A 21,037-nucleotide genomic window follows, 5' to 3' on the forward strand; every position below is an offset into this window, starting at 1 on the left:
AGGCAAGATAATTGGGGATGATGAACTAGCATCTCCAAACAGTGTTTATTTACACAGTAGTTAAGTTCAAATACTATGTGAAAACACTAGAATTTCAGTAAGGATGTAACTGCGGCCATTTTCAGTATGAATGAGCCAAGATGGGAGCAGGGACTTGATGTTCATCATCAGAGTCAAGTAAGTCCCACAGAACAATGAGCCTATTGTCCTTTCTACCCTAGAGCTGCAGGTTTTACTCCTATGTGATATCTTTGCGAATACCTTGTTAGGAACTACATAAACTTTAAACTCCAGTGAAAGAATTTGTCTGAGCAGAAATAGTGGATGTGCTCAGTGTTTCAGCCTGTGTCATAGAGTAGCTCATCAGTGGTTAGTAGTCATTAAAACATCCATGAAGTAAATCAGAAAAGTGGACTGCATATAAGTGGCCTGCTCATGGACATAGACAAAACTGTAGCTACTGTGGTACCAGAACACACACCTCCCCAGGCCACTATCCTAGTCTGAGATACTAATGTATCTCTTGTACTGTCCTAGTCTGAGATACTAATGTATCTCTTGTACTGTCCTAGTCTGAGATACTAATGTATCTCTTGTACTGTTCTAGTCTGAGATACTAATGTATCTATTGTACTATCCTAGTCTGAGATACTAATGGCCTGTACAGTTAGAAGCACATAACCACACTATTTACCCCCCAAAAATTTCTTATAAGGCTGACTATTGCTAAAGGATGAATAAAGCTTCAATAGCTTGCTATTGGAGTAAAATGAAACCAGTGTTACCATATACCTAATAGTGAAGCTGCAGAATATGCCAGAACTAACAATAGCAAAGAGGCGTCCTGTGTCCCTGGGTTAGCCATGAGAAGTACTTCCTAGAAGCCATGAATACCGGCATAGTGTGAAATGTCTAGTAATAGAGGTCAAATGATGACTCTGGAATTGTGGATATTGGGGGGAGTGGGCACTTGGGATCTTTAGGAGTCCCACAATCAAAAGCAAAAATATCAATGGTCCTAGTGAGACACGCTAGTGTTACTGTGATTCCTGAAGTACACTAAGGTTGATCCTCTGCAATGTCGCCTCTGCAGTGTGACTATAGCATCATAAACGAGTGAGATGAGACCCCATGGCTTGAGTTACAGACATAGGATTCTTGCTTCCAAGGAAGAACTGGAATATACAGTGAAGCAAGCCAAGTAAACAAAGGCAGAGCAGAGACTTGACTCCTGTGCTATGCTACACCTCTCACTCTGGGGACAGATTACCCAAGTCCCAGCATGTACTTTTTCAGGAGGGTTTTAAAACCTTTGTTAAATGATTTAAGTGTGATTAAAGATTTTAAAAAGTCTTTTCAATCCAAAGTGTCATGAGCAAAGGAAAATCAAGACTGTCCCACATTGTGGCTGTTGTAATTCTTAAAATTGAAGCCATTTTCCAGGCATCATGGGCACTAACCTATTACCTGGTGTAAGAAGAACTCTCTATTTTTCTCATTTTCTGGGTTGCCTTTTAATTCAGTTGGCTGTGCCCTTGAACAAACACACACATACACACACACACACACACACACGGTTCTAATTTTAAGGATGGCAAATCTCTCTTTTCTTTTGTTGCATGTTTGGTGTCACATCAAGAAAGTGTTGCCATATCCAAGGACTTGAAGGCTTTCTTCCAAATGACTTACAGTTTAGGTCTTTGATTTATTGTGAGTTAATGTCTGTATGTGTTAAGGTAATGACCCAACTTCATTCTCTTACATCTGGCTATCCAGATGTAGTGGAGACTATTGAAAGGACTTAACACCACTGCCACAAATAATTTAGCTATGTGGACAAAGATTTATTTCTGGTCTTTTCTGTTCCACTAATACAAAAGTCTATTTCTTTGGAAAACACATTGCTTTGTTTACTGTGGACTTATATTTTGAATTTAACAGTGTAAGACTGCTGATTCTGTTGGGTTTTTTTCAAACTTGTTTTTGACTACTTAAGTTCCCTTGAGGGTTCTTGGAAACTTTAGAATGGTTTCTTTTATATTTATACAAAAATAATGATTGCTAGGAAGTAGACTAAATCTATAAGTCACCGTGTATTAACATCTTGATGTTGTATCGTATATCTATGAATATAGAATTATTTTCTATGTTTTTTTATTATTTTTAGGTAGATTTTTTTTATTTTCAGTCTACACTTTAATAGTGTTGTTTTTTCTTCTTCTTCTTGGTTTCTTCATAGTTACTTCTTGACTTTTATAGTTGTTATTGTAAATGAAATAATTTTCTTAATTTCTGTCCCTGACTGACCATTAGTGTATGGAAACACAATTAATTTTCATGTTAATGTGAATCTTGAAACTATCCTGAATGTATTATTTCTAGCATTTTTCAGGCTATTTGGGCTACTCTCCAAGTAAGTCACTGCAAACAGATCTTTCATTTGTTTTTTTGTATAATTGCTTTGCTCAGGCCTTCCAGTACTGCATTAAGGGAATGTGGCAAAAGCAGTGTCCCTGCCTTATTGCTGATCCTAGAACATTTCTAGACCTTAACCATTGAGTGTAATGTCAGCTGTGAACTTGAGGAGTCTTTCCCCTAAGTCCAGGCTATTCTATTTGACCCTTAGTTTGTGGATTGCCTCAGACATATGGTGAGAATTTTCATCAGAACCACTTGCTTTGTTATTATGCAATAATTAAATATATCTAAACATACAATATCCTCAAATTCATACATATTTATGTATTTGATTTATATCCATTTGAATTGATGTAGGTATATTTATAGAACAAATTAACTGTATCTATTATAACAAATAAATACAGCCATAATATAGTAGGTACCAGACTTCTAACTACCTGTCTTTTGAAGAAAGTATTTTGTGACAAACCAAAAACAAGGCACACACTGAAGAAGTAAACAAAAATAAGACATTTATGGGTCTTTTGTTTAGGACATAATGTTTGGATATTTGTTTTTAAAAAGTGGGAGAGAGCTAGCTTACGAGATAGATCCCAGTGATGGATACAATGAAAAGACCCATGGCTGAAGCAAAACCACAATGTAAAGATGTGGAAGAAGGTAGGGAAAATGGAAATTCCAGGTTGAAACATTGCATCACAATGCTGTGATTGGCTGTTTTAGGGATGGAGTGATGTTTATTAAAATGCCACAGTTTGAGGTTGGTAAGATACTACTCTTGGAAAGAAGGGGGATACATTAGGCATGGGGAAATACGATGAAACTGACGACACACATTGAGCTTCAGGTGCTTTACAGGCAGGGGAACAATAGCTGATAAATCTGTGATTCTATAGTCACTATCTCAAGTCTGATATGGTTGGAGCCAGGAGGCTCTTTGGGTCTCATGGCAGCCTGAATTGACTGTAGAGTAAATGAAGCCCAAGGATGAGTACCAAATGATTGATAGATGATCAGATTCTAACCAAATGACAGATAATCAGATTCTAAATGGATGCACAGAAAAGACCAATGGTGACCTTGACACCAGGAGGGGAGAAATGTCAAGGCGGGAGTAGACAGCACTGGTGAATACCTCAGAAGCTAAATAAGGGAACCATTTAGTAACGAGTTCTTATTACAATGAGATGGTACTTTTTACTTCTTACAAGGAAGGGACAAAGCTCAAATTTTTTTACAAGTGGTAAGAGGGAAAGCAGTGCTTTAGAAATGCCAAGAAGAGTGGCGAATGCCCCTGAGGGACAGTGGAAACATTTGGTAATGAGCCTTTCTTAAAATGAGATATTATTTTTGAAGAGAGGGCAAAGCTCTGAATTTTTCATAACTGCAGCACTGGAATCTGTTATTGCAAGAGAAGTGCATATTTCAAGAAAAGTGAAATTAAGCCAAAGACATGGTGATTTCCATGTCTCACTTTTGGTCCAAGAATGTGGAGAGTTTGTTTGTTTTGTTTTGTTTCTTCTTCTGAATTTTCCAAAATAAGCCATCCAGCTAAGACTAATTTATTAATGGTCCAGGATTAGCTCTCTTCACATTTAATTTACATCAGGCATGTTTTTTAAAAAAGATATAAAGGTATTAAAATAACATTTATTATGATAGAAAAATAAAATCTGTCCTGATATAATATTGACTGCTCAAATTGTATTGGCAAATCCAGGCAAGCTGTCTGTTTTCCCACTTGCTAGTCTCCCTTGGGTGAAACAGTGTGAGTGTCTTTGCACCTGATAGGTCAGTTTCCATGCATAAATCTAGTTCTGAAGAATGTCTGGATGTCAAGGAGGAGGGACTTCCTAGGGCTTTAGTTTGTAAACTGTAGAGTAAGCTTGGAAAACAACAGAGGATGCTTCAGGTAGCAAGAAATGGTATATTTTGTCAAATTTGTATTTCATTTTTTTTTTTTTTTATTTCTGTAACAGCTGAGGAGGGTCTAGATTCGGGAGAGAGATGGGGAGGGGGATAGAAGAGAGGAGAGAGAAGGACAGGGGAGGGGAGAGGAGAGAACTAGATCATGGTTTTGTTTGTTTCTTTAACTTCCTTAAAAGATGTCCAAGAATATTATTCTCCACAAACCTTCTTCCTAGTCTAGATTTCTCTCTGTTTTCTAACTGCCAAAGTATATTTTTGATGTGGGAAATGTTTCTGAAACAATACCATAAAGTGGCAGGTATAAAAGCCATGAAGGAAAGATATTAATAACAAGCAAGCTGTTTCTATAATTTATGAAGAAAAGTTAATGTGTACTACATGTTAACAAGCAATAGAGTAATTCTTTTGATGTCCATGAAAATAAGCAACCATATCAGAAAAAAATAAGGCTTTTTAACGGCAGCAGTACTGTGAGGTATATATATTTCATGGTTGGCAATTAAATAGATATGGTAAGTCTCTACTCTCGCCACATAAAAAGATTTGCTGGCAGGGCTCTGTAGCAAGACAGGGTGTTTTCATTGGCCTGAACAACTAGTGCTGTGGTTCTCAACCTGCAGGTCTCAACCCCTTTGGATATCAAATGACCGTTTCTTAGGGTCATATATGAGATGTTTACAATATGATTTGTAACAGTAGCAAAATTACATGTTATGTAGTAGCAATGAAAATGAAGTTATAAAGTAGCAATAAAATAATTTTATATTTGTGAGTCACTGCACCCTGAGGAGCTGTATTAAAGGGTTGTAGCATTAGGAGGGTTGAGAACCACTGCTCTAGGGCCTCTGTACACCGTAGTCTGATGTTTTGTTTTAGAAACAGCTGTTTGAACTGTGCTAGCTAATCAGTTCTATTCTGGATATTTAGTGTTGGTTTCTTCTAGGATATTTATTGACAGAATCCTTGTGCACAGTTTCCTCTAAACCAAGACTTAAATGAATTAGTTATATGTTTGCTTTACTTATTTGTAAACTATATTTACATCCTTGTACAACATGAGACCTTTCTTAGATATTAGGAGACATTAAACAAGGATGATGTAAGGAAGATGAACAGTCGGAATGACCTGACAAGAAGTGCGTGGGAGTTGCTTTCATTTCTCCAACTCTCTACTATACTTCTCTTCTGTCTCTTTTCCATTGTCAGTCAGTTAGCAGAGCAATGGAGAGGCTGGGGATGCCATCCTTCCATATTTCCGTACCCTCTTCCTTTCCATCTCTACAAAAGTAGAAAGTAGGTGGTTCTGGGTGGCTCTAACAATGTGGGCGGAGCTAGTGAAGTGGGTGGTGCTAGTAGGGCAGGGCTGATCAGAGGTGCTGAGCTCAGCTGGTTTTCCTAAGAGGAGTGCAGAGTCTCCCATACTTCCATCCCAGCTTCCTCTTCTCTGCTAGGTGTATAAAGATGGCTCGATCGTGGCAAAGTGAGAGGCAAGACTCTTATTGTGATTGTTGCTCTGCCAGTCTGTGGGAGAATAGAGGAAGGCCCTAGCTGGTCAGTCTAGTACAGGCTCCTCTTCTATGCTTAGTACAGGCTCCCAAAGTAGCAGTTGCTGAGTCCTCTAATGGATTCTCCAGGACATGCTTTACTGAACACATGGACTGTGTTCAAAGCTGTGAGCAAGTCTTGAGATCAGCAACAGAATGTGTAAACAGCACAGGAAGTGCGCGTCCTCCATGTTGGGCAGTAGTGACAGACAGGAATGCTGTTTTCTTTGATTTTAGGTTCTTGACTCAAAGACTATAATGAGACACAGGGTACCCCCTGTTGTATGGGTGGCCCACCTGAAAGAATAATTTGTATATTTACAATTCTCCTGTTAGGTAGATTCTATATTTATTCCAAATGTTTATTGTGAAAATAAAATATAATTACATGATGTTACTATGAAAAATTATTATTCTTTGGAAAAAGCTAAAAAAATATATACACAGAGTGATTATTGGGGCATCAATAAAAGCTTTAGAACCTAATGAGGTATTCCTTATAATATTTTCTAACTAGGATTTTTTTTTCTACTTAGCATAAATGATTACAATCAGAGAGCATATTGGTTCTGGAATTTCACATATTAAACCTGCAGTATCATCATAAAGAATAATACTACCTCCATATCCCCCAAGTTCATCAATGCCAGTAGATGTTATTAAGACAGAGGTGTTAGGACAGATGGACTGGCCATGACTTGAAGCATTATAAAGCAGTTACTGGATCCTCTTGGCTTAGTGCTTCCTTCTGTATGGTCCTGGCTATGTGGTGCCTGGAGATGTCACAGCATCAGCCTAGACTGATCATGGTACCAAGCGGTCAGCTCAGTCACCACTCCCTTTGTTGAGTAGACGGGAATCTGGTAGGCTGTTTGATTACACGAAAACATGAGAGTACCTATCACCTAGAGTAAGATTTCTACTCGTTGCCTCTCTAAACATAGTCTAGACTATATTTTCTGATATTGGATAGTAAGCGCAGATATTCTTTATGGATCATGGCATAGATTCCCTCTACTTCATATGTCTAAGACCCCGACACTTGAGTGCAAGCCATTTCTTTATGGTGCTTAGTAACAAACATACTTGAAGCACCTTTCCTATAGGAAGTCCTTGAAGCCTCCACATGGAATAAACGATTCACAACGTGGCTGAGCTGACTTCTGGCTCTCCTCCAATGGCATGTGTTCTCCACTTTTCTAGTCTTTGCCTCCCTGTGAAAATGAAATGACCACACAAATTCCTGACCTGTAAAATTCTCCTTTTAGGATCCACCTACTTCTGTTTCCCTGGGACTACGGATGGAAGAGATGATTTTCAACTTGGCAGACACACATCTATTTTTCAATGACCTAGAAGTAAGTTGTAATTGTTTCAGAACATATCTGAAAGTAAGTGATTGGTTATAAAGGAACGATTGGATATTGCTCTTTTAAAACATATAATTGGAATATTGAGACAAAGTACTTATAGGGCAAGAGGCTTCCTCTTCATGCTATTTAAAGTCAGACCCTACATTATTAAAATTTGATGACAAGATTTCTAAGTATCAAGCATGACTCTCAGAAGCTTTATAAGTCTTGGTTTCATATGCACCATTGAGATGTGTGTCTTTAAACACTGGCAGGTGTTATGCAACCATCTGTACTATCCCTACCAATCTCTTCCTGTGCTTTTCTGTCCAGTCTGATTGTTTGGAGATTGTTTGCATCAAGCCTTTGCTGTTTGGACTGCTAGGACTTCTCATGTCTTAACTGCAGCTCATTTTATTGGGGGAAATGTCTCTGAGCTGTCTGGCTGACTGTGAATGACAGCGACAGACAGGATTGTAGTTAGTTGCCTTCCTAACAAAGAAGGGCATTGTTCTCACCTATCTCCATCATGACAAACATGACCATAAACCGGGCTGCCTGCCTCCTTCACAGGACAGTTGTTTATTTAACTCTCACTGCTAAGCAAGCTTGTGGCAGGGCCGCCAACAGGCGTTAATCATCAAGTCATTGCTTTGCTGGATTTTGTAAATGTATGTTATTTCAGACAGGAGAAGAATCTCAAAGATTCAAATAGAACTTTTACTGATCAAAGTTAATTGGCAGCAATTGGCCTTTAAATATTTCCTGATGTTTCCCTTCTCAAAATCAAGCAAAATGCACCTTATTTAATAGAGGAGCCAAAATCACTTGGAAAAAGCCAGTGTGCGACAGAACTTAAATGCGGTTTGTTCAACATCTGTCCTGTGTTTTGATTTCTTTTCATCCGCAGTGAAACAACTCACAGGCGAATTGGCAGCTTCCAGTGCAATAAAATGATTTAAATGTACTTGATTTTTTCCCTCATTCCTCGGAGATATATTTATTTTTATATTTCAAAGCAAAATGCGATTTTTAATTTTCTCATTCTTGAGTGTTTGCTTTCCCCGAAGAAATGGCGTGGAAGGCATTGTGATTTCACATGGGGGAAATTCCCTCTAAGTGACAACTTCAGAATTGGCTTCATAAAGGCTTCATAATCAACACTTATTTTCAGAACCCGTTTTTGATTTGTGGTCATATTGCACTTTGTGAGAGGGCAACACAGAACTCCATATTTTACCAGCCTGTTAAGATTCTCTACCCAGATTTCCATCTCTCTAAGGACACTAGCGAGGCTGGTGTTTTCTGCTAAGTGGAACCTTGTCCCTGGTGCTGCTGCTCACTGGTGTTCATACATCCATCAAGACAAGGCTTTGCTATTGATTCAAAATTCTGGCTTGTTAAAAGTGCCAAATGGTGTGGCAAAAGCGAGAAGTTAAACAGAGTAATAATTTACGATATGATTTATTATGGTTTTTATGAAAGCTTCCAAACTCAGTTTTGATTTAATGCAGATTTTTTTGTTTAATTTATGTTATTTCCACTGAAGAACAGAGGAAGACCGAAATGGCAGGCAAATATCTTAGAAGTAAACACTCAAAGTTCTAATTTAAGGATGTGGGTATTGAAAAAAGTTTAAATGGTCTTTGAAGCTGGTGAAATGGCAGAATCTACTCTTGCATGCATGTTATTTCTTCCTAGAAGAGCAGAAGAGAATGAATATGTAATTCATCCACATACATAAAATGATAATGAAAATATTTTCAAGTTCCAGACCAGACGCAAGTAGCTTTTTCAGTTATTTTATTTAAGAATAATATGTAGCTGTGAAAGATTCAGTTAGCCCATCCTTGACATTATTTTCTCTAGATTTGTATATCATTTTAAGATAAATTGGTTCTTACCCTTACACAATCTTAACTTTTACATGTTTTTTAACTCAGCAAACCTGGTACTGGTCATGGCAAAGACTAATGTCAGATGTTTTAAGGAACATGAATGACAGGGAGACATAGCTATCAGGCATATAGTTACAAAGCATACCTCTGACTTCCTGATTCCTAGCTGGACAGACAGCCACGTATCACTTTACAAAAAGTCCCCACATGCAATCCAATGGCGAGTATATGGAAGTCTTTTTTTTTTTTTTTTTTCCGAAATGACACTGTGGAACCAGAGTGTTTCTCAGCTTCTTTAGAATGTATGACTTTCTCACAGTATAGAGAAAAATGTTCTCTCTGTTGAATTTGCACTTAAAGACCATCTGCAGACAGGAACACCAGCAGTAAGACGGAATCTAAGCTTCGTCCTGCGGGTTCATCTCCTGGAGCTGTCTGCCTTTAAAAGGAAATATTTGGTGCAGATGCTGATGTCTAAATAGAAACGAGACATTCAGTTTGTCTTGAACTTTCTCTTGGTGCTGTGTAATATTCACTATCGTGGTAGCTGCTGTGCTAATGCATGGACTCAGTATGGTAGCCCTCGGGAGTAGGCAGGAACAGACTTCATGTGTTACCCCTGGAGAGAAGAAAGCTGGGAGATGGAAACCCGGCCCAACATCTGTGAACACAGTATGTGACGTCATTGCCTACGCGACTCATTAGCGCCCTATTACGTTGTTTTGTTGGATGTCCTGGTTAGAATTTTTGTTAATATGACATAGGCCAGCTTTTGTGGAGCATTTTCTTGATTAATGAGTGATATGGGAAAGCCCGGCTCTTTGGAGGTGGTCCTAGGCCCTATAACAAAGCGGATTAAGCAGGCCTTGGAGAGCAAGCCAGTAAGCAGCATTTCTCCATGGCCTCTGCTTCAGTTCCTGTCCTGACTTACCTTGGTCAGGATAGAGTGTGGTCTGAGAGCTGTGAGCTGAAATAAATCCTGTCTCCCCCAAGATTCTTTTGGTCGTGGTGTTGATAACAAGGAGAGATGTGGCATTCTAGTTGATTTTCTGCTGTACAGATACCTAGGTACAAATACTTTGACTCCTGTTTAGATTTGTTTGTCTGTTTTTTTAAAAATACCCATACTTATAATCCTTACTGTTACCCGCCTTTTTAAATAAAGAACAGAGGCTCTGGTCTCAGTAGGGTCTGGGTTTGATGAATCAGAGATCAGTGTGAGGAATGTAGAGACAGTGCCTGATGACACCGGAGGGGACCGGGAGATTTGTCTTGTGAAGACGTGTGTGTGTGTGTGTGTGTGTGTGTGTGTGTGTGTGTGTGTGTGTGTGCGCGCGCCTTGGTTTAAGTCAGCCTTTAAATGAGGTATAAGTTTTATTATTTTAAAGCTTGAGTTATTTGGAAATTATCTTAATATATCTTATTTAGACATTTATTTTTATCTTGGAAAAATATCTTTCCTCAAACTGTCAGTCAGGGCAGTATTGGATGACGGCAAATGATGCATGCTATACTGGCCTGCATGTGTCTCCAAAAGCATGGAACACTGAATTCAGAAGCTGCCTTTTTTGAGTTTGAGAAATATGATTCACCTAGAAAGTACTTTTTCCCCTACAAATAGACGCTCTGGTGCCCAGCAACCAGCTTTGTGGATGCTGGAAGCCTTGGTTTTTTTAGCAGCCAGAGAAAGGGTTTCTTGGGTACTGACGAGGAAGACATGTAGAAAAGAGCCAAGCTGGTCTCTGTGTTTAGTTACTCTCATGAGCCAAAGTAACTAAAGACAAATGTGTGGGCTGGCCAATTGTTACATGCCAAACATAAATGTCCCACTGCATTGCACATACATACATGCAGACAACTTGACATTTTCAGCTCTGTACATAGCCTTTGGCATCTGCAGATAAATGTAAGGAACTACATTACTTTAACTCTGTTAACATCCTTCCTGGTAGCCATGTGCATGTTGATTATTATGTGCCAGGCAGTGGTAGTGTACCCCATTAATCCCACTACTTGGGAGGCAGAAGCAGGCAGATCTCTGACTTGAAGGCCATCCTCATTCACAGAGTTCCTGTATAGGCGGGGCTACACAGAGAAACCCTGTCTCAAACACAAACAAACAAAAAGTAAGTTTTATTAGGTTGAATTCATCTGCATTGTTAGAACAAAACACCGATTCTTGCTTTCTTCCCCAGCAAGATTACTTGGTCTTGCCCATGTCTCTAGTTTAGAGTAATATAAACCCTCTCAATTTAGGGGAGGACAAGTTTTGTCAGCAACAGGTGATTGTTAACACAATGAATTATATCTAATTTGTTTTACCTGAATTACAACTAATGGACAACAAAGAACTTTTATGTCATCCATGATTCTTACTAAAATGTTCTTTTATTGTTCTTATCTATGCATAATTTCTCATAAGATTGTCTTTATTTTATCTAAAAATTTACAGTAGATGTATAATACTTTATTCAAATGCTTTGATAATTTGATGTTTATCAAACAGCTAAGAGTCAGTGTGAACAGTGGTTAACATAAGAGACATTTACTATAGATACAGAGTGCTTGCCTAACATATGTGAGTCCATAGGTTCTAGCTCCGGCACTTCACGGAGAGAATGAGATAGAGGGAGAGGAGCACTGTGGGAGGGGGAACCCAGGAAGTGAACTGGGAAGCAGCCACAATGGTCAGGTGGGCCATTCTGAGAGAAGAATGGCAAGCACAGTGGCCCTGTAACAGGAATGAAACAAGACAGCCATGCAGCTAGGACAGACAGGCACAGTGCACAAGGGCCTTAGAGATTGTGGTGCAGTCTTTTGTAATTGCACTGGGAAGCCACTGGAGTCTTAAATGTGGACTAGATGGAATAGCATCATACTTAAAAAAAAAAAAAAAAAAAGATAAAAGTTAACCTTCCTATGGAGTGAAGAATGAATGCTGAGCACAGGAACCAATTCGAAATGTTTGCAGCCACAGGGGACAGTCACTAGAGCTGAGGCTGTCACAGTTCTGACCCAGTTGGGCATCACAGGATTCATACTGAGTCTTGGTAGGAAGTGCTGGTGACGGTGCTAGTGGAGAGGGGACAGAGTCTCCAAGGATGGCTGGGGTTTTTGTTTGTTTCCTTTTAACCTGAGTCTTAGTAGTATGGATCCATATCTGAGGAAGACAAAGACTAGGTCTGCATGGCAGGAGGTGTTCGTGGGGTGGGGGGAGTCATGTCTTCCACAGTGAGCACCGGAAGTTTAATTATCTAGTCAGCACCCACGTCAAGAAATGGCATGGAAACATGCAGGTTTAGATCTCAACAGAGAGAGGCAAATTTGAAAGTGGAGTTTGAGAAATGATAAAAATCATGAGGACCAGGTGGTATGTCTCATGGGGGGGTAGAGTGTAAATTGAGAAAGATGCCAAGGCTTGAGTTTTAGGCACTCTGCCAGCTAGAAACAGTAGCTCCAAAGAAAATTGAAAGGACTAGCCAGTGAGACAGGCAGGAACGTATGGCCTGGGCAAAAGACCTGTGGATTCAGGATTCAGGAACTTTCAAGAATAGGGGGTGTTGCTGTGCTATATGCTGCCTGAGGTACGGTGGACAGAGTGGTCCTGGTGTGGCTGGGATGTTGGCTGCTGGTGGATCTGATAAGCAGCATTTCAGTGAAGCAGGAAGACATGAGCCTGACCTGAAAGGTACAGGAGAGGAAGATAAGAAGGCTGAGAGTTTCCATGGAAATAAGATGCAGACATGGTAGAATAGGGGCTGGGGCTTAACATCAAGAGATGCTGCTTAGGGTTTTTGTTTTTTAATATGTTTATGTGCTTTGCATGTTGGTAGATAGCTATACATATGTATGCATATGAATGTGAAGACCAGAGGTTGTTGATACAAGAGTCTTCCTCAGTCTTTCTTATGTATTGAGGCAAGGTCTCAAGTCATCAATTCAGCTAGTCTAGACAGCAAACCTTTCAAGGGTGGTTCTTCCTCTGCCTCTCACATGATTGAGTTATATAGGAGAACCATCCTGCTTAGCACCTACAGGCATGCTGAGGGCCTGCCTCCGGTTCTCACAGTTGTGTGCCAAGGGCTTTTACCCATTGAGCTACCTCCCCATTCTCCAACCTAGGTGTTAAGTAGAAGATAAGAAACACTCTTGGGTGCTTGTAGGAATGATTCAGGAGAAAAGAAAACACATAGTCCAGAACAAGGGAATGTAGGAATATGTCCAGAGCACAAGTCCCAGGCTGATCATAGAGACAGAACAGCTCAATTCCCACAGATAAAGCTGGGGCAGGACTTAGCAGAGGTAGGAGGATGCCTTTCTTACTATAGAAGTCTTAGTACACCATTCTGTGATTTTTATTTCTGTGTCCTTGTCTATAATTTGGTTGGAAGTCCCATGAGGCCAGAGGCAATTGACTGTCCACTGAACTCTGAGCTACTTACACGGGAGTCATTACATAGAAGGCTCTCTTTACATTCCTGTTTTCTTCCAATTTTTTTTCACATTGGTTTAGAGTGAGGCCTAGTCATGTCTATGTGATACCAGGAACTCATGGCCTCAGGTATCTTAGGCAAGCACTCTACAGTTTAAGCACATCCTTGAACCAGCACCTCTCTTTTTATAATATAAAAATCCAAATTTGAAAAGCAAATGTACATTCATCATAATCTTAAAAACAGTTAACATCATCCAAAATCTTAAACTTTGAAATCCTTTTAAAAGTCATATCACAGAATCTCACTGTCAAACATAATTTATTTAAAAAGAGGTATGACATCAAATGATAATTACCACAATTCTAGTTTGGAGTTTTAAAAACTGAAGGTAGGCATATAAAAATAAAAGGATTTAATTCATTAAAATATGAGAAATAATAATTTCTATAATAACTGATTTATTTCTGGATGGTGAAATGACAGATTATTTGCTTTTTTTAAATTTTATTTTCTGTAGTTAATATTTTTTATTAACACAGTGGTACAAATTAATAGAACCCACAAGATAGTTCCACACATACATACAGCACACATTGAACATAAATTCATCTATTCTCAGTTCGAAACTACCTTCTCCCCGGACACTGCACTATTTATTTAAGAAATTCCTCCCTTTTCTTGCTACATCCTGTATTGCTACATCTTGCTTTCCCCTGAATCATTTCCATGAATACCCAAGTGAATATTGTCATGACTCTACTCAAAACCCTAATGTCATATAGTTAACTTACAGTTTTAGAGGTGTAGTGCTTGAATTTACCCCTCCTGGACCTCCCCTTCCCAGCTGTCAGGCTGGATGCGGATATGCTTCTCAGGGTCCCCGTGAGAGCTGTGTGAGTTAACTAACACCTGTGAATCGCATACAGTGAGTCGTGGCATATAGGAAACACCAAGGAGGTCATAGGTGCTATTGTTGTCTTCTGCTTTTTTTTTCCATGAAGAACATTGTTAAGGTTGACAAAGGAGACACATAAGTTATTGAAGAAGGAGCTAGAAATGAAGTGTGTGGATCATCTTTGCTTTGTTGCCCAAAAAGCTCCTGTAGAATTTCAAAGAAACTATACCAGATATACCAAAACTATTACTAAATGGTTGGCCTGCAAGTACCACTTACTCTAGCATACCACTGAGTTCTTCCCTTGCTCCAGTTACATCCTCCAAGTCATGACTTGCATGAGGGGTGTTGGTATACTGTTGGCAGTTAAATAGCCTCTGTACCTGGATTTCATCACCATGATGAAGATCTTGTCTTCATGGCCAAGGTCCTTTGTTTGAGCCCACAAGTTTTATGTGTTGTCTTCAGAATTCATGTCCTGAAGGATGGCTTTTGGAACTTACTAGAAGTGCTACAGCATGATGAAGGGCCTTGTGGTATGAAGTTCCTTAGTCAGACAGAGAATCCTCCAGGTAGATGTGGCACCAGGACAGCAGGCCCGGTGTCAGGGAGTGCCTTCTCAAGTCAATCAAATCACATCAATTGATTCTCCATCAAAACCATGAATACAACTTTTGTAGTATTACATATGCAGATGATTGAAGTGGGGTGGATTTGCTTGAAACCACTTGGTCAGATAATGGAAAGCTGAAGTGAGATCCCAGGTTGCATTGTTTGGTTGGTTGGTTGTATTTTTTTTTTCCTTCTAAAGGCTTTGCACCAGCCAAGTCTCTCCCTGAAGCTGGTCATCATCTTGAACACAATATGAAGTGAATGAATGGCCTCTCAGTGTTGTCACAAAATGACGTAGAAAGAATTCCAGTCTTTGCTGCTCCTTCCCACATGGCTTTGAAAGCTATGCTTGTTTCTTGCTATGTCTTTCAAATCTACAAACCAAAGTTACTCCAGCAATCTCATGTCTATTTTGAAATTACTGAGAGACAGCTCAGTGGACAGATAGATACACATTCCCATTGTCAAATACAGAGACACATTACTTTAGCAGCTTGTGCCATTCTGATAAAGAGGTGCTTCACCTTGACTGGTCTTTGCCCCATTCTGAATATCAGCTGGGCATTGAGGAAATTAAATATATCCAATGTGCAGGATCACAGAAACATTTTATACTCGCTACTTCACTCATTGGTGGAATTGGTAAGAGCAATGAAAAGGAAGGCTTTTCCTTTAGCTCACAGTTGACAGCCCAGTCCATCTTTGCAGGGGCAATAAAGCTTGAGTTACCCGTCACATTGCATCTGCCATCAGGAAGCGAAGGGAATGAATGCTGGTGTTTAGCTTGCTGCTCTATATTCAGTCCAGGATATCAGTCCATGGGTAGGTGTCACCCACATTTAAGGTCTTTTCACCTCAGGTACCCTGGCTACAACACTTCCATAGAGCTGCTCAGAAGTGTGTCTCCTAGGTGATTCTCGATGTTGTCAAGCTGACAATAAAAACTAGTCAGCACACTTAATGAGCACCATTTCAAGAGTTGGGCTGAGACAGCACAGGCACTATATTGTGTCATGGGAGCCCAAGAGCTAGGTGGAGACAGGGGAAAGGGACACTATCACTATCACACGTGATGGTGACAGTGGTGAAGGCAATGTGTGGTAGCTTCTCGGGTCCAGTCTAGGTATAAAGCCGAGAGGGTAGGAGACATGACCTCTCTAGAAAATGACACAGCATGAGATCATGGGGTTGGGGATCAGAGTGTGAGAGGGCACCTAGGAGGTCAGAGCATGGAAAGAAAGAAGATTCTAGGCAGGGCCTTTGGAAAACATACTTCATGTGAGCCAAGGGTGATTATTATAGAACTTTGCATGAGTATGGAGGTAAATTATAAAATCAGAAGGATCAGTAACCGAAGTGGGAGATCACCAGGTTTACCTCAGGGAGAAAAGGAAGCTGGAGAACTGTTCTGAAGTCAGGTATAGCATTTGTAGGTCTATACGGCCTAGCTGGTAGGAATCCTAACTTCCAGCCTGACTGAGCGATGGCATAGACCTCAACAGAAGGAGCTTGCCTTGGGAGGAAGATCCTGCATTCAAGTTGGGAGCACTGGATGTGTGAGGTGTTCCTGACTTGTTCAGCAAGCAAAGTGATGCAGCTCTAAAACTCAGCAGCGAGCATCAGGCAGGAAGCATCGGCCATGGCATGTCCCAGAAACAGCCAGGTGGAGGGGAAAGGATAGTCACCTTAGGGGAAGGCACCTGGCCACAATGGTAGTTTGGCAGCACAGAATCAGGAATTCAGAAAACTTCCTGGTTCAGGAAATTAAGTGACACGGTAAGACAAAGTGATCACTGGTCACTCTAAGCAATTAGAGTGTCACTTAGTCTATGAGACTAGCTAACCTTCAGTGAGAGTCCAGTTCTCCTAGGCCATGTTTATGCTTCTGTCCTGAGGGGCCACTGAACATGGAGTGCACAATCCGAAGACACAGAGAGGTAGAGCCAGGTGTGGCACTGCATCCCCACTGTGTGTCATTCCCACCGTGTGTCACCTTCACACTGTAGTCTGACAAGGGTAAAGGGCAGCAGGGATGGATTGGCGTTAGGCAGTCCTGGCTGGGCTGCTGACACACAGAAGGACTCGTGACCATGAGACTCCTTCTTGGGGATGACGACGATGACTTCTCAGTAGTGGGCTCTACCAGGAACAGTTTGTTTCAAAATTGTCCAGTTAGTGTCACTGGTATCCAGCTTCTAGTTTCCACCTTTCATTCTGACAGGTGGTGAATCACCATCAGCGAGCAGCACCAGCACTTTGGAAGATCAAAGTGAACTCTGCTGCCCTAGGGAGTTGGAGTAATAGAGAAATGAATTCTCTCTCTCTCTCTCTCTCTCTCTCTCTCTCTCTCTCTCTCTCTCTCCCTCTCCCTCTCCCTCTCCCCCTCTGTCTGTCTCTCTTCTTCTTTAATATTGAATAGCACAAGAAAAGGCCTGTAACTCCAACTTCCCACAAATGCGTTTCGGCTACATCCCTGGGGGCTTCTCCCATTTCAGCGTGTCTACAATGGAGCCTCTATGCAGGCCTCGCTCAGTATTCCAAGAGTGTTCTCCAACAGTGCTTTCTAAATATCTGCTTCTTCTCCCTGCTCATTCTCAGCTTCTCTTCTGTAAGCAGGTGAAAGGCTGGGTCCTGGACAGAGGATGCTGCTTTTGAGCAATGTCCTTTTGCCAACTCCTGCTGCCTCTTTGGCCACAAGTGACCAAGAGTTACCTTCTAGGGGACGGTGGAGGGGGAGGGTGTATTTTCCCAAAGTTAAAGGAAACAGATGTCTAAGACACCATCCCTTTTAGAGATTTAAACCTCTATTAGTACAGTCCTACTGGACTTGAAGAAGTGTTTCCTTAAACAAAAGTGTAAAAGTAGCTTAGAAAACTAATCACCGAAGACAGTGTGTTAGCATGTATGAAGACCATGCCAGGCTTTCTTGAAATACAAAACATTTTAATGTACTGACTGGAACTGACTTTTAAATGTATGATAAGTTATTTAAATTATAAAGAATTAAGATGAATAACTCAAACTTGCAATCATATTCATAGTCAGTGACTCATACGCAGAAGCTCTCCTTAAAGTGGCCAAGGCCTTCTGGAAGCTGTCTAAGTGCATTTTTCAAAAACTCAGGGAAGATGTTAAAGTTTTATGCAGGTTGAAGTAAGAAACAAATTAATTCTGTGCCAGAGTCTTTAGAGATATGGATAGAGCAGATGAACATAGTCCTTTACAGTGTGGTAGGGTTGGAGCTGGCTGAGCCTAGAAAGACAAGAGGAACAGGAAACTACCTACCACTCAGGCTTAATGGGAATAGCAATGGTGAAAGGAGGGGTGTTAGAAATGACTGGTGCAAGCCAGAGTTATATAATGAGCAAAACCAGAGAGCTGGGCAGTTATTATCAATTAGAAATACCTAAAAGAGGGCGGGAGGTGAATGAATGTGCGTATCTGCCTAGCCGTGTTCATTACAGTCATGTCACTATCTATGTGAGCCTTCATAGAGCAGCACATTTGTGCCAAGGGTTATTTTCAAGACTCAAAATAGAATTAGAAAGAATGAACTTGTTTGCCATACAGCTCAAGTTAACAGTCCAGGAAAATGCTGTCAGCCATTGCTTGGCTTAAAAAAAAAATACAAAATGTGCATAAAATGAAATGTTACACAGTCTTTCGGGAAAAAAAAAAAAAAGTGGATATAGCGGACACCCTGTAATCCCAGCACTCAGGAGGACTGAGAATTCTAGGCCAGACTGAGCCATTAGGGAAAGCTTGTCTAAAAAAAAAAATAAAAAAAAAAAAAAACCCACCCACACAAACACAAAAACAAAACAACAACAAAAACACTAATGAGAAATCATCATGACAGCTCAGTGGTAGATCATTTGCCTAGTACATAGAAGGCCTGAGTTCAATCTCCTGGAAAGAATACTTGAGAGGATCTTGTCCATAGCAAGGGCTCAATGATGGCAGCCACTGTTACTCAAAGGGTGAGTTACACAGAGGACTTGCAGAAAGAAAGAAACCAGTAAAAGCTTAGCCTGGGCATGAGAGAACAGAGAAAGAGAGCATTGTAACAAGCTGTGGAAGAACCTATTATCAGGGAAGAAGAGATGGGCAGTGCCTGAGGGAGTGAGCCATTCCTGATTGCACAGGAGGGAGCAGGCTGTGCTGGAAAGCTTTGGGTCATTGCAGAGGCCCTCAAAGGTCTGACTGCACTGGATTACATTAACCATTCCTAATGTAACTTTTCTGAGGCACCAATTCAGTGAGACAGAAGGAGGTGTATATTGCATTGCTTCCCTAAACCCCAGAAGCTGTAGAACAGAATGTGTCCAAAGCAGAATGCTGAGAGTATGCCAGCACCTTCCCTGAGAGAAAGATAGTGGCAACCCCTTGTACCCTTCCTCTTCAGCCACCGTCATGTCTATCCAGCTGGGGCATCAAGAGTGGCATGTCATTCACTGTTGTGGGCCTCACCTAAATAGGTGCCTTTAGACATTAGTAATAGCATGCAGGACAACAGAAATAAGAGGGTTCAGAATTTGTTTTCTATGTGCTACTGTCATGGTTCATAGAGAGTATGTAAAAAAAAAAAAAAAAAGTCATGCTTTTTTGATACACAACACAATATTTTCCCTAATGACACAAACACCCAAACCTATCTGTGGCTCTAATTCTAAGAGAAGGGGCTGTATAGATAGTGCAAATACGAGTGTGAACAGAACTTGACCTCAGTTTTTCTCTCAGGCTGTCAGTGATTTGGAGCTCACTGGGCTCCCCTCATCCTGACTGGAATGAATGTGCTGGAGCAACTCTCAGCAAGCCGGGCAGGAGCTTGAATCCTTTACTCTCATCTAAAGACTATGTCTTCTAACAGAAGGCTCAGGCAGGCTGACTTGGGATGGTGGGTCTCCAAGCACACTGCTACTTGGAAGAGAATGTATTTTATGAGGATCCCCTCAGAGGGCCTCCTGCCCTCAGGGCCCACTGATCGGAGGTGATGACGGGCCCCTTCCTGCAACTCACAGGGAACCTTTTCCCCTTTCAAGTGCCTGTGTCCGGTTCTGCATATTTTTCTTTCTGGAGTCAGTAATAATTCCACAGCAGAGAACACTGGTTTAGGAAGACTGTAGAAACTGGTCCACTAAGGCTACCCTGATGAGAGCCTGCTTATTCTGAGCCACATAGTCCTTTACACACAAATGAGTATGTCTTCCCATTGTAAGATTCTCTGCCTGGAGAAGCAAACTGAAGGTGACAAACTGGCCTCTTTTAAACGTAAAAAACGTGAAACTTTAGCCCCACCCAACAAAAAAGAGGAAACTTACATGGAGAATATTTCTTTAACAATTGTATTGACCTATGGTTTTCAGCTAAAGGTGAATCTGTGGACATAGTGAAAAGTACAACTTGCATTTTTTGCAAAGAACTAGAAAGCATGCAAACTTGCTGCAGGAAAAAAGAACACTTTCTTTAAAATATCACCTATTGCCGGTTACAGCTTACCATTTTAGGCACAAGCACAGCAGACATACTCTGTAAATTAAAGTGTGCTGTAAAACACTTTGTAGATATATTCATATGGGGCTCATTTTCCTCAGGTGGCAACAGGGGTAAAAAGAAAGTGACTACAGAGAGGGATAAAAGGTCCCCTGGTCTGGGTGTTTTTCCAGACTCTGCCAGCAAGGTTGCAGCATAAAGATGGTTCTTATGACAAAGTGATTATTCACAGCAAGCCTTGAGTCGGTGTCACTGTGAAAAATTCCTCTCTAGTACATACTCTCAGCAGGAATAATAGATCTAAAAGAACGGAAACAAGACTTACAAAGAACACTGTCTGCTGCCAATGACAAATTATGTGTGCAAAATGATGGGCAAGCCCATTGAAAATGGAGAAATCGGCTCAGCAGTAAATCAAAGCTTACGCTGAAGAGTGGCCTGCCAGTTGACTTAACAG

At 40.7% G+C, this 21,037-nt stretch overlaps 1 protein-coding gene across 9 annotated transcripts in view; it reads left to right on the forward strand.

Annotated features, from left to right (window-relative positions):
- The window catches only part of Eya1 (EYA transcriptional coactivator and phosphatase 1), a 140,746-nt gene that overhangs the window by 93,202 nt on the left and 26,507 nt on the right, over positions 1 to 21,037 (forward strand). For all 9 annotated transcript variants that reach the window (XM_076924333.1, XM_076924329.1, XM_076924328.1 and 6 more), the window contains one exon: positions 7,163 to 7,252. In XM_076924333.1, the coding sequence (XP_076780448.1) occupies positions 7,163 to 7,252 (90 nt within the window). The remainder of the gene's footprint in view (positions 1 to 7,162; positions 7,253 to 21,037) is intronic.

This window comes from Arvicanthis niloticus, chromosome 25 (genome assembly GCF_011762505.2).
Source record: "Arvicanthis niloticus isolate mArvNil1 chromosome 25, mArvNil1.pat.X, whole genome shotgun sequence".
NCBI lineage: Eukaryota > Metazoa > Chordata > Mammalia > Rodentia > Muridae > Arvicanthis > Arvicanthis niloticus.